The sequence below is a fragment of the Zootoca vivipara genome, chromosome 6 (assembly GCF_965207765.1).
Source record: "Zootoca vivipara chromosome 6, rZooViv2.hap1.1, whole genome shotgun sequence".
Taxonomy (NCBI): Eukaryota; Metazoa; Chordata; class Lepidosauria; order Squamata; family Lacertidae; genus Zootoca; species Zootoca vivipara.
Window position 1 is genome coordinate 48,691,668 of NC_142589.1, and position 19,006 is coordinate 48,710,673.

Here is a 19,006-nt window from a genome sequence, read left to right on the forward strand (position 1 = left end):
ACTCTCACAGTGGACCCTCGGCTGCTGGGTGGCCTTCCTGCCAGGGAGGCTGAAGCCGCAAAATCCTGAACTGAACAGGCAGGTGCGACTGGATGGCCTCCCAGAGACCCTTCAAACCGCGCAAGGAAGGCAGAAGCGGCAGTTGCCCAAGGTAAGGGGAGAGCAGTCTGTATATGCTCAGAGGCTACTTTCTGTCTGTGCACGAACACTCAGGCGTTTCCTCCCAGCAACTCGCACTTCTGCCGCGGATAGAAGCAAAATTAGAAACAAAACGAACCCGGAAGCGCCCGCTAAAGGCAATGAGATGGGCTCTTCTGCATTTTTAGCTCCACTGTGCTAAGGCAGCTGACGCAAGTGAGCTCGTTACCCAAATGCCGGAAGCGCGTTACGCCAGAGCCACCTCCGCTTAGCGTCTTTCCGGTGTGGGGATGCGCTTGGCAACGGCGCCCGGTCTAGTCCGCTGAGTGCTGCCGCTGCCGCAGTCGTCGCCATGGTGGGCCTAGATCCGTCTGCCTCGTCGGCGGGCGGCGCCCTGGAAAACGCGAACCCGCTCATCTACCGGCGCCAGGGCGAGCGGCCCGTCACGGCGCGCGAGGAGGACGACGAGCTGCCTGACGCCATCGACGACCGGGAGATCTTCGATATCCTCAGCTGAGCCCAGCCGGGGTTCGCCTGCTAAAGGGGAAAGTCTCCCTGGGCGGAGGGGGCGGGCCCGGCCGGCGCTTCTCCTGGTTCTTAGAGCTTCTCCAGTGGCTCATGGAAGTGACGCCTCATGCTTGCAGCGGCGCCTGGGTTGGGGTCGGGAAGGCGGATGAAGAGCCGGACGAGAGGGGCTGAGCCACCCTGGGAGCCCAGGGTGGGGCTGTGGGGGCAGCAGGCGCGGTGGGTTTGTATCTGGGGTGGACAGATTGTGTCACTTTCACGCCTTCACTCAATAAGCAGGTCGTTTGAATAGTCACATCAATATACAGTTTCTTAACACACCTCGATGCGTTTTTCGAGCCGAGTAAGTTACAATCTGTCAGGAGGAGGCAAGTCTACCTCATGAACCTATTTAGATTTATTTGAGGGTGTCAACAAGCTTGTAGATAGAGGTGATCTGGCTGACATGGAGCACGTGGACTTTCAAAAAGGCTCTTGATGAAGCCCCTCACCAATGACTCCTGCGTAAGCTTAGCAGTCGAGGAATGACAGGAGAGATACGGTACTCTTGTTTAAGCTGCAGGAATGAAAGAGTAGGAATAAACAGACAGTTCTCCAAATGGGGAGATGTTGAAAATGGGAGTCCTCCAAGGATCAGTGTTGGGATTGTGCTCTTTTAAGTTGCTTATAAATGATTTAGAATTAGGAATGAGCAGCAAGGAGGCAAGGTTTGCCGGTAACATTAATTTTTTCAGATTGTTAAAATAAAAAGAGATTGTGATTGTTTGGAAAGAAATTGAAATCAAAATTGCTGGTATCATACCATGCAACTGCTCTTTGAACACTGTGGCATTCTGGTTGCCTGACCTCCAAAAGGATATTGTAGAGGAAATGGTCTGGGAAAAGGTAACCAAAATGATTGAGAATGGACTAGATGGGTCATTAGCCCAATTCAGCAGGCTATTATTATTATTATTATTGAATTTATATACAGTGGAACCTCGTGTTACGTACCACCCTCCTTACGAATGCTTCAGGTTATGAGCTCCGCTATCCCGGAAGCAGATGTTGTGAATTTGGCCCCGGGATGCGAGCGGAAGTCTTACGCTGGCGGCACAGCAGTAGCGGGAGACGCCATTAGCGAAAGCGTGCCTCATGTTAAGAACTGTTTCGGGTTACAGACAGACCTCCAGAATGGATCGTTTGTAACCGGAGCTACCACTGTACCGCCCTATACTCGGGGTCTCAAGGTGGTTCACAGAATAAACTTTTTAGGCACAGAGCAGGTCTGTATCAGGTTGTATTAGAAATAACAGAGATTGATTTCCTCAAGCATCTCTAGTTCCTGCTCTTCAGGGTAGGATTGATAGCTTGCATGACGTGGAAGCCCCGCAATAGGTAGATATATGTAGAGTTGTAGGATTGGCAGCTCATATAATATATTTTTTAAGTTGTATTGGAAAGCTGGTGGTTCCTTGCTGGCATTCAGCAGGTTACTCAGGGTTCTCATGCAAAATTTCCTACCAGGGTGTGATCATCTCAGAAGAAAGAGAAAGTGGCATTTAGTAAAGAGGGGAGGTTAGCATAAAGCAGAGATGGAGAGTCTTTGGTCCTCCAGATATTGGACTATAGTGCCTATCACACAGGCTGATGGGAGTGGGGAATCCAAGAGCATAAGGAGGGCCATAGACTCCCCACCCCTGGACTAAAAAGATGTTTTCTAATACTAGTGTGCAGTTGGCCTCTCTAAAGAGGTATTAGCCAACCAGTTTTCTGCATTGGTTCCCGTTGGGAAGGCTTGAGCAGTTTGTCTTCATTGGGGAACATTTGGAAAGCTCCCATCTTAAATGAAGAATTGCATCCCCACAGGGCCTGTTGCTTTGTGCCTGGCTGTGCTTTGCTGGTGGAGTGTTTTTCCTTGACTTTCTACATCTCATTCGTTCTATCAACGACCCAGAGCATCCCTTAACATTAGAAGAACTAAACGTCGTAGAACAAGTTCGAGTCAAGGTGAGTGTTGGCGGCTTTTCTCTACCTTTTCTAAGCTGGAGAGGGAAAATGGCCTCTTTTTGAGCCAGAGGCCGGCTGAACAGGCTGTAGCCCATGTCACTAAATTCATGAAAACCAGGTACAAACAGATCCTTTAGGAGAGATGCAGCTTCAAGGAAGAACAGGTGTATTTCCAGTTTTGCCTGGCCTGATTCTTAAATTCCCCATTTCACTGCACACCCCAGATGACTTTTTATATAACTGCACCTGTGTGACTTATCCAAGCTGCTACCATCATGCCCTACAGTGATGCCCCCTCCCATCTTCTCACCACCACCTGGTTAGCTCAGTGGCCCTTGGCTCACACTCACACTATATTCTTTTATATAGTGTAAGTGTGGGGTTTTGTGTCAGCGTCAACTAGGTAGGTTCTCTTCACATTACATTTCCTTGGTAGTGAGAGGGGTGGGGCCAGGGTGTTGTTGGCTGTCTGTAGTTGGCCAACAACACCCTTGGGGGAGGATTGTTGGGTCAAGTTAGCCATATTGATTCACATGCTGTGGATGGGTTCTTCTTGTTGTCTTGTTGGGCTATGTATGTGATAAAGGGGAGCAATTTGGGGGTGAAGGCGTCCTCTTCTATTTGTCCCTAGGTTGCTTGGTTTTCTTTGTGAATTCCTGGGCATCATCTTCAGACTGAGAGGAGTCCAATTCTCAAAGTACAACTGCAGTTAGTAAGATGCAAAGAGACAAGCCAATTAGCTCTTTTTCCAATTAGAACAGCATTTTATCTGGTTTAAATTATGACTCTTTTTTAAAAAAAATTGTGGTTGGGTCGGGATGGGTCTTTCACAGGTAAATGATGCTGAGAGCACCGTTTCAGTGGAATTCACCCCCACCATTCCTCACTGCAGTATGGCAACATTGATTGGCCTTTCAGTCAAAGTGAAGCTGATCAGATCCCTACCAGAAAGGTTTAAGGTGAGTAGATGCAAATGGCCAAAAGAGCAATGGAGAAATTCTGTTTTTGTTTCATATGGTGGACATGAGGAGCCTTTGGGGCTGTTGAGGCATTGCTCTTGTGTGATCAGCTAGAAGTAGAATTGTACTGGTAGTTCTGCTTTTACAGTGTCTGCATTCCCCATGGCAAACCTGCAGTGCTCACCCCTTGTCTCCCACCAGCCACGAGCAGAAATTTGAATTCTGCAGGGGATAGAAAAAGTGTGGTGGCAGCTGCAAGTTCCTGTGGCTCCTCAAAGCATTGAAAACCAAGACAAATGTGGGAGACAAAACAATGACCTGGGTCAGCAGCCTTCAAGGGGGACCCCAAAGTGCTGCTTTGACTTGACATTCTAGAATGCTGTGAAGGTGTTGCAGGGGATGGGAGATATAAATTCAAACAACCAGTGGTGCCAGAAGACTTGATCTGCCTAGAAAAGGGCCCAGACAAACAGCTGGCCTGGCCCTTGGGGAGTAGCTCCTGTTTGCGAGACCACTGCTTGGCTCCAAGAGGCAGCAGCTACAGCACCCTGGAAAGCAGCGTGAATTTCCTCCTTACTTGCTTCCAGTGACTCCCAGTTGCAGAAGCTCTTGCTCATCTTGGCACTTGGCAGGCTAGCCATCAAAGGGATACGAGGGCTTTCCTTCTCCCGTTTGTTTCTATTAAAGCACCTGAGGCTACCAATTGCAGGATCCCATGCAGCCCATGCTGCTTTTTTGGAATTTGACATGCTGGAAACCAAGTGCCGTTTTTTCAAAGCAATAAGGAAAGGGGTCCCTGGCTGCCACCCAGCCCCTCCATTAATCAGATGCCTTCTTTCAGCCCCTCCCACTCCTGCTTCCTAGTGGCTTCTTCATATCCAGTGGGGGGGGAATTCCAAAGCTTTTGATCAAGGCTTTTGATCTTGGGTTGGAATTAGAAACAAACTACCAAGTGATAGCACATCCTCACCAATCAGATACAGAATGGAAGTGAGGGGACTGGTGATGGTGTATAACTAAGCGACCAAATTAAATTAAGGTAAAATTGGATTAGCGAGGTATAATTTTTATTATTCCTCCAATCGGTTCAACCCGGGGGAACATTATTTGGTGACACAAATGATGCTTCTTCTTTTCCTCCTCACAGGTGGATGTCCACATAACCCCTGGAACACATGCCTCAGAGCATGCAGGTAGGTTTAAAATTCACCACAAAATACCCCTCAGAATAAGTCACTTACATTCCCTTCTATATTTGTTTTGAAGGGAAAGGTGGAAGGTAAAAGTACAAATACCACTTTGAATTTTTTGGGTGGGGTCCTAGCCCTTGAGCTATACAGCAGAGGACGATGGATGGATGTCTTCACTAACTCCTCTTGTGGGGTTCTTTTTCACAGTAAACAAGCAACTGGCTGACAAAGAGAGAGTGGCGGCTGCCTTGGAAAACAACCATCTGTTGGAAGTGGTGAATCAGTGTTTGTCTGGGCGCCCCTGATAATGCATGCTGGGTGGGGTTGGGGTAGGAACAAGCAAAAGATGCTCTTAAAAGCTTGTACCTGTATGTGAATAAAATAACTGGTTGTTTTGTTTTTAAATAAAGACAATACCCTTTTCCCTACTTAAGCTTGTCTAAAAGTATTGGATTAGAAACACACGTGAATCTGAGAAGTAAATCATGAAAACTGAGGAACATGTTTACATAGTATAAATTGAGGAGTGGACTTCAAAATACCACTCTTAAAAAGCTGAATATTTTATCACGATCTGAATGTTTCTGGTTTAGAAACATTCCCATGGACAAAACTTGCTGTTTTGGGGTGGCTTAGAAAACAAGGTGGAAAAAAATCCTGCAACCAAGTAAAATCCTATTTTATAAATGTGCTTCCATCTTTCAGGAAATGGGAGGGCACTTGGAATGAGATTTTGTCAGTTATGAAAGAGGACAGGCAGCTATAGATGGATAGGTGTGTTTTCCAGAGCCTTGGCAAAAAGGGCACATGATAGCAAGTATCTTGACATCCTTAATCTGCATTGACACATCCTACCACATTTTATGGAGATGGCTATGGCTGCTGTTTAGCCTTCAGATTGATGCAGTTGCAGAGGCAGCCTGGTGGGTAAAGTCTACATGGGTAGGAAGAATTTGATCCCAGGGGTCAGGATTGCCCAAGGCCCTTTACATTGAAAGGGGTGGGTTGTATCATCCATAGGTTCATGACTGTTGGTTGCTTACTGGAGGGCTAGTAGAAACTAGTGAAGGGAATGGCGTGGGGTGCGGTGGGAGATGCCCCTTCTCATTAGTCAAGGTGGGGGCGGGCATGTGTGACTTCTTTCCAAAGTATTCAGAGAGCAAAAAGGTCACCCTCCCACTTCAGTCTGAGCAAGGATTTGAGCTTGGCAGTGCATGAAGATTTCTGCCAACCTCCCCAGCTAAGCACAACAAAAGCAGAGGAGAGTCTTTATTGAATGGAGCAAAATCTGTTTTACACCAAGGAGCCCAGCAGTGGAAATGGCTTTGACAAACAGTGTAGAAGCACAGGTAACATCACCCCCCCCCAGTTGAGGTAGCATCACAGGATGGAAGGGGTTGTTTTAAAATGAATTTATATTTCACTTAATGCCAGAAGAGACTGTTAAAGCAACAGCTTCAGTCTTGACCCCAGAGGTGGCCCCTGTGCACCTTTGCTTCCTCAGATTCTCCCATTTTATTTGCTTGAGAAACACTACCAAGGTCCTTGGCTCCATTTACGAAGGACCTGCCATTGCTTATCAAACACTTCCTTTTATAAGCTAAAGTTACCTGCCCCCCCACACCTCCCTTCCTTGCCTCCCTCCTGTCTCAGGTGGCCACCGGTCTCTCTCTGCACCTCTCCCAAAATCCTTGGGCACAAACATGTTTGGTTGTCAAAAACACAGCTGAAGCAACCCCAAAGCACCCATCACACTGCACATGCCAACTACAGACAACTGCTTACACTGGACAAAAACTTTTGTCAAAGGACTAGACGGAACTACTTGTTTCTACTCATGGACCAGCAGGTCTTTCAGAGAAAGCAGCTTCCTGCATTCAAGGCTGTGGAGTCCTGCTGCATTCAAAGTAATTCAGGAGATGTCGAGTGCAGCTCATTGCCTGGCTTGTGAGCTCCCAAGGCACCTGCCTAGTTGGAAGCAAAAGATGCTGGCCAAGAGAGAAAGATCTCTGTCTGATGCAACAAAGCAAGTTTTGCTGAAAAGCTGCAAGCTGACTGAGATGGATATGAAACACACCTGAAGACATTTTCTAACTTTGCGTAAATGGGTTCTGTATCTAATTCTTGGCAGCCAAACCCTGGAAGACGTCCTTGCGGCAGCTGGTGACCTCTGCACCTGCTCTTTCTCAGTCAAATGGTTGAATTGGTGAACCAAACACACTGGCTCGTGCAAACACAGGACAGTCAACCTCCCTTAGAATTGCCTTTTTTGTTTTAGCAGGGTCAAAAGTGATGACTGCCAGCCTGCTCCGCAGAAGAGGGAACATGCCACATTCCATGTATCTTGAGACATTTTGAAATTACTTTAAATGGCTCCAGATTGGTACACTCAACAGACCACCTGCAAAGGTTTCTCCTTGAATAGCTGGAAGACTGCCTCATTCCAGTCTTCATTCACCCAATATTCAACCAGGGACCCCAATAAATAAAGAATAAATAGTAGGCTGTAAGCCAGTAAACTGTTTTCAGCAGGACCACAATCTGACACAACAACTTCTTTGAAGACCCCCAAAGGGTCTATTCATGATTACAGCACAGCCTGTCTTGGGTGACAGCAGCAAAGGCTGGAGGAGCCATAGCCCTCTCCCTCCCTCCCTCTTCCCCCTCAAAGGCCGGCTCATTCTGGCAGCAGCTGTTCCAGTTCCTCGTCATTGAGACAGTTGGTTGTGACAATGTGGTTGAGCTGCTGCATGTACCTCTCTAGATCCTCCATGAAGTGAGGGATTCGAGCCTTCTCCAGCACCCCATATTTCTGAAGTTTACTCACATCTTCATAGGAGACCTGAAATTATTATTTTTTAAAAAAAGATCAACTGAAAGTTAGCAACTCATTCAAAGATGAGGTTTCAATCTTCTTGCTGGAAGCCACCCAGAGTGGCTGGGACAACCCAGTCAGATGGGTGAGGTACAAAAAACATCATCATCATCGCTGCAAGACCAGAGAGCTTTGTGTAACAGACCAAATTTACCTCACCTGAGAGCCAGTCTGGTGGAGACGCCAGCATCTTTTGATAAAGATAATTGGAGGGCCTCACTTGGATGGAAAAAATGGGTTTTCTTAGCCGAGGACTGTGCTCACCTCCCTCCTTTCTTGGTCTCTTCCTGCTCTAGCCATCTGCCTCCAACTGGATCAAACACCAGAAGCGAAGCCAAAGAAAGCCCTCTTGGCTATGAGATGGAGGAGGTGAAAGTACCTGCCCCCCACAATACACACACATGGGGGGGGGGGAGACCACAGAGCAGGCAGAACTGTTACCTTCCCCAGGGCAGCCAGCAGCTGGAAGTTGATGGTTTGTCGATGTCTCAGGATCCGGAGAATTCCATCCAGGTACACTTGATCTTTACTGAAGCACCCTGAAAGAGAAAAACCATTGACACATCCAGTTTTGCAGGAAGTCACCTTGTGCTTTTGGAGTTTTCTTTGCTTTGCTTTTAGTGTTCTGCAGGGCCAACACCAGCAATGCTGCACATCAGTGCCCAAGAGCAGAGCTGTCCTTTGCAGGTCACCTACACACCATCCCCCAGCCAGCCATCATCTTGTGATGGTGAAGGGTGGGAGGGTGGGAACTGAGCAAGGCGGTCCTAAATCGCAGAGGAATTTTAGCAAATGCTGCTCAAGTGGCCAACCGCCAGAACCCTGAGGGCTGGGAACATTTGCATCTCTCCAATATTGAGCATCCTCACACCATGTGAAGGCCCTTACCTGGCTCGGAAGTGTCTGTCTGGCCTCTCTTGGCCCGCACACAGTATTCCCAGCGCACCCCAGGGTCCTGCACGTAGCGCTCCAGGTCGTGGAAGAGCTCGCAGAAGGACATGTGGCTGGCCTGGTAGACGGTGTAGTAGAGAAGTGCTGCCCTCCACAGGAAGGGCTGCTTGCGGAAGAGGACGCTGTGCAGGCTGGCCAGGCCTTCCTCAGTGGGATTCACCGGCTTCAGGCCGTAGTGCTGGCGACCTTCTGAGCTGTGCCACGGCTGGTGGGCATTGTTGACCCCGCGGATGTAGTGGGTGCCTAAGGCAGAGGAGAGGCATTTCCCCATCATGACTCCTCCTTCACAACCGGCTTGCCTCAGCTTTGCCCCCCACCCCACTTCCCAGTCCTTTACTGGGTCACTGAATCACAGTGCAAAAGAGGACTCACATCCTGGGTTTTAGGCTGCATGTCCAGGGGTAGGGAACTGGATCTATCAGGTGGGTGGGACCATTCCCTGCCCATCACCTGATGTCTTTACGGCATCGGATGACAACTCGAAAAATTAGAAAGCCTTAAAAACTGGAAAAGTTGAAAACCATGAAATGAATCACTTAAAAATGTGTTATGTCAGGCTTCAGGGAATCGGCTTCCTCCCCCGTGGCCATAAATGAGCAGATCAAACAAAATGAATTCTTACCAGTAGTTTCTTTAATAAACACAGTGAAGGACAAAAGACAGCGTCAACCCAGAATGGTGGTGCTCCTAATTAAGGCTCACACCCCCTCCGTCCCTATTAATCGACATCACTCCTACTCTTGTAATCTGAGCTTGTGCCCTCTGAGCTTTCTGTTCTGAGACTTTCTGAGCTCTTCTCGACCTTGGGCCGGGCGGAGGAATGCTGTCCAGAGACTGTGAATCTGTTAACCCTCTCTCTTCCAGTGTTTCTTCACATAGCTGTTCCCCATACAGTATTTCCCAGCTTCTGCCTTCTGAACTATGCCCCTCTGCAAACCACTGTTCCAAATCTATCTGTCCTCCTGCTCCTGGGAAGATTCAGGAGCAGGAGCAGGAGGAAGTGGTAGCTTCCACCATTCCTCCTCAGCACGGTCCCTGATAGTTACACTAGATAAAGCCCAACTTATTATTAAGCAGCTTCTTTCAGTCTAATGAAGCTGAAATCTGTTCTGATATAGCAGTGGAATCATAATGGAACATGAGCCTTCCCTTGATTTTCACGGCCAGACAGCATTTGACAACTAGACCCCTGCCAGTCAGCACCCAGACGCTCCTGCTCTTCAGAGTTCTAGGTCTCTCTGATACTGAACAGAATTATTAGCCCTCTCCCCAAACCACCCAGAGTTCAGGGCTGGGTAGTCCAGCTGGTACATCCTTCCCTTGGAAGAAAAATTGATGTTCCAACTCCTGGCAGACAATTCTCCACTCTCCTCCCACCCCATGCTCTTCCAGAGCACAGTGCCCTTCCAGAGCACAGAGGGTTGGGGAATGTCCCAGAACTTTGCTCCTTCTTCACAGATCCTGACCTATTTCATGGCGCAACATGCCCTCCAGCCAGTTCTGACGAGCCCCAGAAAGGTTGATGGCTAAAGTTGGGCGGCTGTTTTCCACCATCATCACTGCCTGAGACAGCAGGTCCTCAGTCAGCTGAACCACCACCTAAAAGAAGATTGGGGAGCAGGCCTGTATTTACACTCTGAACTGAGCTGTGAGGGAGTTTCCATCAGAGGCCCCAGGATGCAGAACAAGCTTTGAAACAGGAGAGGGAAACCACAGGCCACCCATCCATCCATGTGACAACCAAGACCATCCTAGCATTTATCCCCCAATATTCTGAGCTTGCTTAGGAAACCCAGCACAGCTCTTGGGAGGTAGGTCAGGCAAGGAGCAGCGCAGAGCTCCCATGCACCTTCCCTTCCTGGCAGGACTCCAGTCAGTCCATGCAGTCTCCAGGGCTAGTCGCAGATGTGGCATCCCACCCTCACCATCACGGCTGGATGCAACCCCTGGGGCAGGAAGGATTTGGGGGTTTCCAAGGGCACTGCACAAAAGTGCCTCCCTGGGATCATGCAAAAGGTCTTTGGCCAGCATTGGACTCACCTCTCCAGAGCAGCCTTCCTTCTGCATGTACTTCCTGACAATGGACCAGATCTGGCATTTGCTGAGCAACTTCCCTCCGTTGGATGCCTCAAAGTTCTCATAGGTGCTATATTTCTCCAGCACAGCGTCAATGATTCCAATAGCCTGAAACACACACAGCAAGTGAGTTTCAACCCACAACTGTCTGCTTTTTCTATTTAAAATAACATTTTAAAAATGTTTTTCGGCTACCAGATACAAAGAAAGAACTCCCCACCCACACCTGAAGAGAGTACACCTGATATATTCAAGATTAACGCATAATGTTAATGGAGGTCCAACACAAGCTAGTTGAAGGTGTCCTTCAGATGCTGGCAACCTGGATTCATTCTACTTTTTAACTTCGTAGGAATTAAAACTAAAGCAAGTTGAATAATAGGTGCCTGTCCATTAGTTATTCCATTGTTCCTGTAGCTTATTTTAAAAGGCACAATCTGTATGTGTGTGTTTTGCCTTTTTCTCCATTATGCATTTCCCTGGATAACCAGAGACTATCTTGGATATTTATGACCTGTAGACCAAATAGACAATCTGAAGAGCATGAAGGACTGGTGGTTGCCATCATGAGATCACCCCTTCCTCTGCCTCAGCTAGGAAGCCCTAAGCAGCCCAGCCCTCAACACAGAGAACTGAGGCCATGTTGCTCCACAACAGGCAGACCTGGCTAACCAGAGGCAGCAAGCCTCTGTGATTCCTCAAAGTCTGGCAACTGAAGGAGCTGGTCATTCTAGCCTGGCAAATCTCTTTCAGCTCCCCTCTGCGAAAGACGGCTGTGGACAACTTCCCTCAGAGGACTGTTGTGAGAATTAACCAGAGGACTCAAAAGTTCTAAAAGAAGAAGTAGAAAGATTGCTCAGCTCAAAACAGGGTAGCACCAGCTGTGAGCAGAAGACCCACTTCAAACTGCCACCATTCCCTTGGTCTCAGCCCTCCAGCCTGCAATATGGAGGCAATGATCCTGACCGACCGAATGTGCACAGGTAGGAGAGCCCAGTCACCCCTGCTGCTTGTCACTGGTCCTAGCACCTGGGCTGCTGAAAGAAGCATCTGATTTCCAAGTTTCAAACTTCACCCTCTTAGATCCCCGAGTCCTGGCATCCCATAGTAAAACACTGCCTGGATGTTGGGGGGAGTGGGGCATGTGCCAGGATCGGAGCAGGCTCTCTCCCTCCAGTGGCATGAGTCTCCTTGGGCCCCCCCTTGCCAAACTAGAATCTAGAAAAGTAGGTGAACCTCTAGATTCTGCAAAACATTTTGCCCCCCTGCTCCTTACAGGGTTATTGTGAGGATTACTGATGCACACAGTATAATACCAGGATGGGTGCAGCTGCGCTCCTGCTGCTGAGACCCAAAGCATCTTTCCTCCCTCTGGGAGGCAGAGACTTGCTGGCTCAGTCTCCTTGCGGCAGAGCAGAGTGAAAGGGTTGTGGAGGGAGGAGCAGCCGTTTGGAAGAAAACAGCAAAAGTAGAAGGAGCAGGGGAAACTTTTCTTACCTGTGAAATAAACTGCCCAGAGGCCTCTTTGTATTTCTCCAACACGGCTTCAGGGACAGGCTCTGCGTATTCGAACTGGGGGTTGTAGGCATAGCAGGCCCCAAAGAACTTCTCCCTCTCTTTGTCAACGTTCACCGGCCGCAGGGCCACCAGCAGGCAGGGACTTTTCCTCTTGCCCCCGATGCACCTGTCCGCCTTGGCTTTGGAGAGGTGAGGCAGGGAGGTGGCACTGCGGATCTGCCCCCGCGCGCGGTCCCTCCGGTTCACCGCGCAGATGCTCTCGCTCCGGCGCATCCAGCTGCAGGGATTCTGGAAGGCAGGGCAGAGGCCCATGGGGGGCGGCACTTGGGGCTCTGGGTTCTGGAGGCACTTGGTCTTGGCGGGCGCCCGCTGGCCCGGGCTGGAGGAGTCTGAATCCAGAGAAAGGGAAGGAGAGAAGAAGGGAGGCACCCGCAGCCCCTCATAGGGACGAGAGGCCTCCTTCTTCCCACTTCTCCGCTGTTGCAGGCCAGCACCAAAGACATCAGGCTGCTGTTCCCGCTGCCGAAAGGACTGCCGACCTGAGTCCAGAACCATCTTGTTTGGGGGCAGCCCTCCAAGGGGGTGTCATCAGGCCAGCTCGGAGGATTTTTTGCTCGGAGGAAGCCCTGGCAGCAAAGAAAAGGAGGCACGGGCTTCAGGCTAAGATTCCCTTCCCCACAAAAAAACATGGGTAGCTAAGTTTGATCAGGGTTGTTAAAACAAAATGAGAATTTGAAGAGCTCCACAAGGACCTCTGCAATCTGAATGAACGGGCTGTAAAACAGCAAATGCAATTGCAAGTGAAAGCAAGTGTAAAGTGATGGAAGTTGGGGCAAAAAGACTGTTAATTTCACAAGTGGGGTCTGAACTGGTGGTGTCTTACCAGAACTGAGACCTTGGGGTCATAACAGATGGCTCAGTGAACATGCTGAGCCAGTGTGCAGCACTTGTGAAAAACGCGAATTTCATGCTAGGGATCATTAGGAAAGGAATTGAAAATAAAGCTGCTAATATTGTAATGCCATTACACAAATCTATGTTGCAACTTCATATGGAAGAATGTGCCAAGTTCTGGCCACCTAACTTCAAAAAGAATATTGTAGAATTTGAAAAGGGCATCCAAAATTATAATGGGATGGGGCGACTCCCCGTGAGGAAAGTTTGCCACATATGGCACTTTTTAGTTTAGAGACAAGATGAAAAAGAGGCAACAGGGTCAAAGTTTCAAGAATGAGGAAAGGCATGGAGAGTCGACAGAGAAAAGCTTTCCTCCTTGTCTCATAAGACCAGACCCCATGGGCTTCCAATGAAGCTGAATGTTGGAAGATTCCAGACAGCCAGAAGAAAGGACTTCTTCAGGCAGGACACGGCTAAATGATGGAACTCACTTCCACAGCAACAGCCACCAACTTCAATGGTTTAAAAAAAGGTTTGGACAAATTCATGGAGAAGGCTGCCAACAGCTACCAGCCACAATGGCTGTGCCCTGCCCTGCCTCCATGGACAAACTCAGTAATGCCTCTGAATACTGCAGGAGAGTGCCGATATTGTGCTCAGGTCCTGCTTGTGGATTTTTTCCCATTTTTTAAAAAAATTCATTTTTATTTGAAAATAAAAAGCTTATAGCCACAATCAGTCAACATGTTTCCAATTACATATATCATTTGGCTTTTATATAACGTTCCTAAGGGTTCTTAATAATTCTTCAGATACCACCTTCTACTTCCCTCCCAACTTCCCCTCACCCATGTGCGATCTTATTGGTATTTACGGTATAGTATTGTTTTTTGTTGTGTTAACAGTTGTTTGTACTTAATAATTCTATCCTTTGTAATATTATCTTATATCCTTGCGAAGCTTTCCTTTTATGTTTTATATTAAAATTTATTTCCATTTCCATATTTTTCCATATATGTCTCTACACACTCCCACTCTCTTAATTTTTTTGCTTGGAGCTGCGTCTAATTGAAGCCATTAATTTTGCAATTGCCATAAATTCACAAAACTTGGTTCTCCATTCTGATATTTCTGGTATTTTTCCTGTTTTCCAATTTTTTGCCACTAGTAGTCTTGCCACTGCTGTCCCTTGGAGGAATACCGGTATGTTCTTTTTGACTTTGGGGATATCATTGGTTATTAAACCCATCAAATATGCTTCTGGATTTTTAAGACTTGTGCTCTTAAATATTCTTTTCAACTCTTCATGTAACTTAGTCCAAAACTGTTTAATCACCTTACACGCCCACTGCATATGATACATTGTTCCCAACTCTACATCTCTAACAAAGATTTGAATATTTTTTATAAATCTTAGCCAATTTCACTGGGGTAAGGTACCAACGATAACACATTTTCATTATATTTTCTCTTATCACATAACAAGCTGTAAAAATTTATGTCAACACTCCATAATTTTTTTGTGACCACTTTATTGTTGTTTCTTTTATTACTTCATCTTTCAATTCTCACTCAAGGAGAAAATTATACATTTTTGATATTATCTTTTTATTTGGCTGCAGTAATTTGCTTTGCAGTTTAGAAGTTTTCTGTTCAAAACCTATTTTTTTGCCTGCATTAAACAGATTGGCTATTTGATGATATTCTAGCCAGCTATTGCAGTACAGTATTCCTTAATCCCATCATATGGTTTTGATTTTAAGACACCATGTTATTTTGTTAATAATTCTTGATATGTTGGCCAATTTTTTTTCATGTTTATTTTATTTTTTTACTGCTAATACCTCTGGTGGGAACACCCACCAGGGTATCTTTGGTTCCAGTAAAGGTAAAGGGACCCCTGACCATTAGGTCCAGTCGTGACCGACTCTGGGGTTGTGGCGCTCATCTCGCGTTATTGGCTGAGGCAGCCGGCATACAGCTTCCAGGTCATGTGGCCAGCATGACAAAGCCGCTTCTGGCGAACCAGAGCAGCACACGGAAACGCCGTTTACCTTCCCGCTGTAGCGGTACCTATTTATCTACTTTGACGTGCTTTCGAACTGCTAGGTTGGCAGGAGCTGGGACTGAGCAACGGGAGCTCACCCCATCGCGGGGATTCGAACCGCCGACCTTCTGATTGGCAAGCCCTAGGCTCAGCGGTTTAACCCATAGCGCCACCAGCATTCCAGTAGTCACCGGTAATTTACCCATACTTTATATAAGGGTTTTCTAATTATATGGTTCGGGGAATCCTTATTTACGGCCACTTTATCATAAACCAAATAAGTGTGCCAACCAAAACGATTGTTCCATCCCTCCATGTCCAATATCTCTGTGTTGCTTTCCTCCATTTTTTAAAAATCTCATATTTGCCAATTATTGGGAGCATTTGGAACAAGAACAATAGCTTTGGTAACACCATCATTTTAATCATTGAAATCCTACCCTTTGCAGCATCTGGTTGGCCACTGTAAAAGCAGGATGCCAGACTAGAATGTGTACCATCGACCTGAGCCAGCAAGTCTGCTCTCACGTACTTCACGAGCTGCAGGGCAGAAGGGTGCTTCTGCTGCTGCTGACAACAGCAACATCTCTTTTTGCCTGTTCTCCTCGCAAGAGGCAGCTCTGGATGGTGACCCAGTAAGCACCCCCACAGGCTTCCCATTATCTGAAAACATGAAGAGGGACCACAGGTCTGATGTGCAGAGCTTGGCTGCCATTACTCAGTGAGGAGGAGCAGCAGGAGGAGACTCTCAGTGTGTGTTCAGTCACCCTTGTAGTGACTACACTTTGCATGTTCTATGGCCAGGTTATTGGCACTAAAAATGGGCTCTAGGTTTCTCCCCTGACTTTGGGCTTCCTCCCCCTAAGCTTACTCACAGTAGAACTAACACTGGTTACAACCCTTAGCTGTCAGGATCCACCAATACTTCCCATCTGAAGATGCTTCTAAGGTGCTTCTGAAAGGCAACTGTGTGCTCTGCCCCTGAGCCTGCAACCTGAGCACCTGCCAAACTGAGTCAGGCACTCAGCATGTTTGGCCACAGTAGAGAGAAAGAGGAAGAAGGATTTCTGCATGCAACAGGGAACTGATTTAAGGGATCCCCATCACATAAAGCAAAAATGGATCTCTGTGCCCTGGTTCCCAGGAGTACCTGGCTAGCCAGAGGGACCTTTAAAGGGCTGGCTGACAAGGGGTGAGGTCAAAGAGCAGAATGGGCAGGTGTAGTAGCCACTATTCAACAGGACAGCTAAGGTTGGAGCCTCCATGTCCATAAGCAATATACCTCAGATCTTAGGGGCTAGCTGCTCCTGAGCTTCCCAAAGGTAGACTTGGCTGGCTGGCTGGCTGGCTGCTCTGGGAGACAGGATACTGGCTGGGGCAGGCCTTGGCCTGATCCAGAGAGGAGAGTCTTATGTCATCATAATGGACAGGAGGCAAGCAGGGAAGGGGTGGCAGGAGGACTAGTGGAAACCCCAGCACAGCACAGCAAACTCACACAACTTGCACCATCTGTGCAATTCCACAACTGAAGGCAGAGTCTACCTTCACACAATATATTTCATGGGGACTCTCAACAAATCATTACTGAAGGGAGCAGGGAGCAGGGAGATGCTGATTCAGCTCCTTGCCAAGGGCACAAGGAGCTTAGGAATGCATCTGTATGTAGGAAGCATCCCTGGAGCAAGGGAAGGGAAGCTGCCCCATCCAGGCTGAGCCCCCATCAGCTCTGCAAATGGCCTGGAGACCGCAGGAATTGCAGGGGCTCCACAGGTTTGCCCAGCATAACCCAAAGGTGGTTCTTGCCAAACCTGCTCCCCTTATTTATGGCAGAGCAAATAAGCAAGCTGATGATTGCTTGTCCTTGCGTCTCAACATGAATCCAGGGCTCCTCATCTCCAAGTGGGGGAAGCAGGTGATTGGAAGGTGCCCCAAAAGGAGCACTTTGGGCTGGGACAGCTCCAAGGAGACAGGAAGGTGGTCATGACTTAGTCTATGATTTTGGGGAGGCCAGACCTTATTCTCTGTGCCGGGTGGGAAAGAGCATGTAAACCAAGGGTCCTTGAAGCTACTGTTAGGTTTCCATGCCAGAGGGACCCCTGAAAGCACCGTCAGCCTCCCGTTCAACCAGGCAGGGACCACGAGATTTCACGCTCTCTCCCCATCACACAATAGATCCTGGAGGTTGGGTTTCCTACACATTCTCCACAGCTGGATAGCAGCACCTGCCGGAAGACCTCGCGCAGAAACAAAAGCCCTGCGCGAGACCCCGGAGCTGAAGCTGCCTCTGGGCAACGGAGATCCTCAAGATCAGGATTTCAACAAGGCCCCGAGAGTCAGACGGGGGCCGGGGGGGGGGGACCGGGTTCAGACGCCTTGCTCAGCAATAGGCACGTGGGTCGATAGGTGGACTTGGGCCAGCTGCTCTGTCTGCGCCCGACCCTCCTTGCAGGGCTGTTGTTAGGATCATCGGAGTGTTCGCCCCTCTGAGGCTCCCCGAGACTTCTTTGCAGGGGATCCCTTTGTGGGCCCACAGCTGTCCAAGGAAAGCGAGCCCCAGAACCGCCTTTTGTTCTTGGGAACCCCCCCCCCACGCCAGAGATCCCGCCCGCCGGGGGTTCCCCACCCCACCGCAGCCGCCCCGGTACCTACCCGGCTGCGCTCCCTCCTCCTCCTCCTCGGCCCTCGCTTGGTCGGTGCGGCGGAGGAAGCGTGGGAGGGTCTGCGGGGCGGGCGGCGACGGGGGTGGGGAGAGACAGACCGACAGACAAGGGCTGCGAGCATGCTCAGTGGTGCTGCGGAGGGTGGCGCGCCCGCGCAGCTAGACCCCTCCCCGGGCAGGCGGGCTCCAGCGACCCCCGAAACACAAGCGGCGGCGCCAGGGCGGCTCCCGTTCCGGACCAGGATGACTCCACTGCCCTTCGGAATCCGAACCGGGCTGGGGCTGCAGGCGCTGCCCTCTCCCTTCCCCTCGAGGCGGCGGGAAGCCCTTGGAGGGCCGCTTGGGGGAAAGCCTTGGGCGTGTCGCGAGGGGCGGGTAAGCGCGCTCTGCCCCCTCCCCAGGACCCGAAAGGAGGGCCGCCTCTCCAATCCCCCCATTGCGCGCATCACCTGAAGGCATCGGTGCGCCTTTGTCTCCCAGCAGCTGCCGGCCCGTGGAGTGGGGTGGAGTGGGGGTGGGGGTCCCGGGTCCCCGTCCCTCTTCCTCCCACTCCAATGCCTCGTTTCGCTTCTCCTTTTCTTTTGGGGAGCGTTTCATGGCTGGGTATTTTTTAAAAAATAAATTGTGTTCTTCAGGGGTGATGCGCCAACTTTAAACATTTTAAATGAATAGATAAATAGGCCGTTTAATCCATTGTGACCCACTGAAACGCGGGCACTTAATCAACTCGGCTCTCTTCAAGCGGGTGCCGAGGGCACAAAGGCTTTCTTCTTCTGTCTGCCTGGGACAGGGCAGGTAATGGTCCAAATCTCTTCTGCATTGCCTCAGTGCGCCTGCGCTCTCTGGTGCCTTCCTTGCCAAGGCTGGAAGGGTCGGCTGGCGGGGATTAGACCCAGGCACTGCTCAGCGGCTCCCAGCTGATCTGCGGGAGGGGAGCGGCAGCATTAAGCTGCAGCAATAAATAGCAACAACAAGCTGCTTTCACTTCTGCCATTGTAGGTCATTCCACCACTTAATTTTAGACTGTCATGGTTTTTGATCAGGTTTTGCCCTAAAGCACAGCCATAAGCTGTTTTTTTCTGTCTGAGTTGAAGTGCAATTTCAACAGCAAATCTAAACATGAAAGAACCAATTCCCTCACACCCTTTCAGAATGAGTCCCTGCAAAGCCCTGACCCCAGGT

The 19,006-nt window shown here is 49.1% G+C and overlaps 2 protein-coding genes across 3 annotated transcripts; one reads left to right on the forward strand and one right to left on the reverse strand.

Annotated features, from left to right (window-relative positions):
- Window positions 1-426: 426 nt before the first annotated feature.
- Window positions 427-5,229, forward strand: CIAO2B (cytosolic iron-sulfur assembly component 2B). The gene is made up of 5 exons (XM_088672069.1): window positions 427-641; window positions 2,573-2,652; window positions 3,486-3,611; window positions 4,759-4,804; window positions 5,009-5,229. Exons 1-5 carry the CDS (start codon window positions 491-493, stop codon window positions 5,104-5,106), a joined length of 501 nt encoding a protein of 166 aa, XP_088528195.1. The 5' UTR covers window positions 427-490; the 3' UTR covers window positions 5,107-5,229.
- MATCAP1 (microtubule associated tyrosine carboxypeptidase 1) lies at window positions 5,158-18,683 on the reverse strand. 2 transcript variants are annotated; one of them, XM_035120164.3, is made up of 7 exons: window positions 18,274-18,683; window positions 12,201-12,847; window positions 10,668-10,811; window positions 10,094-10,226; window positions 8,565-8,870; window positions 8,118-8,215; window positions 5,158-7,643 (listed from the first exon to the last, which is right to left on the reverse strand). In XM_035120164.3, the coding sequence occupies exons 2-7, from the start codon at window positions 12,774-12,776 to the stop codon at window positions 7,479-7,481; spliced, it is 1,422 nt and encodes a 473-aa protein (XP_034976055.2). In that variant the 5' UTR covers window positions 12,777-12,847; window positions 18,274-18,683; the 3' UTR covers window positions 5,158-7,478. The 2 variants fall into 2 exon arrangements, with proteins under 2 accessions (XP_034976055.2, XP_034976056.2); XM_035120165.2 differs by lacking the exon at window positions 18,274-18,683 and adding an exon at window positions 17,815-18,178.
- Between the last annotated feature and the right edge of the window lie 323 nt (window positions 18,684-19,006).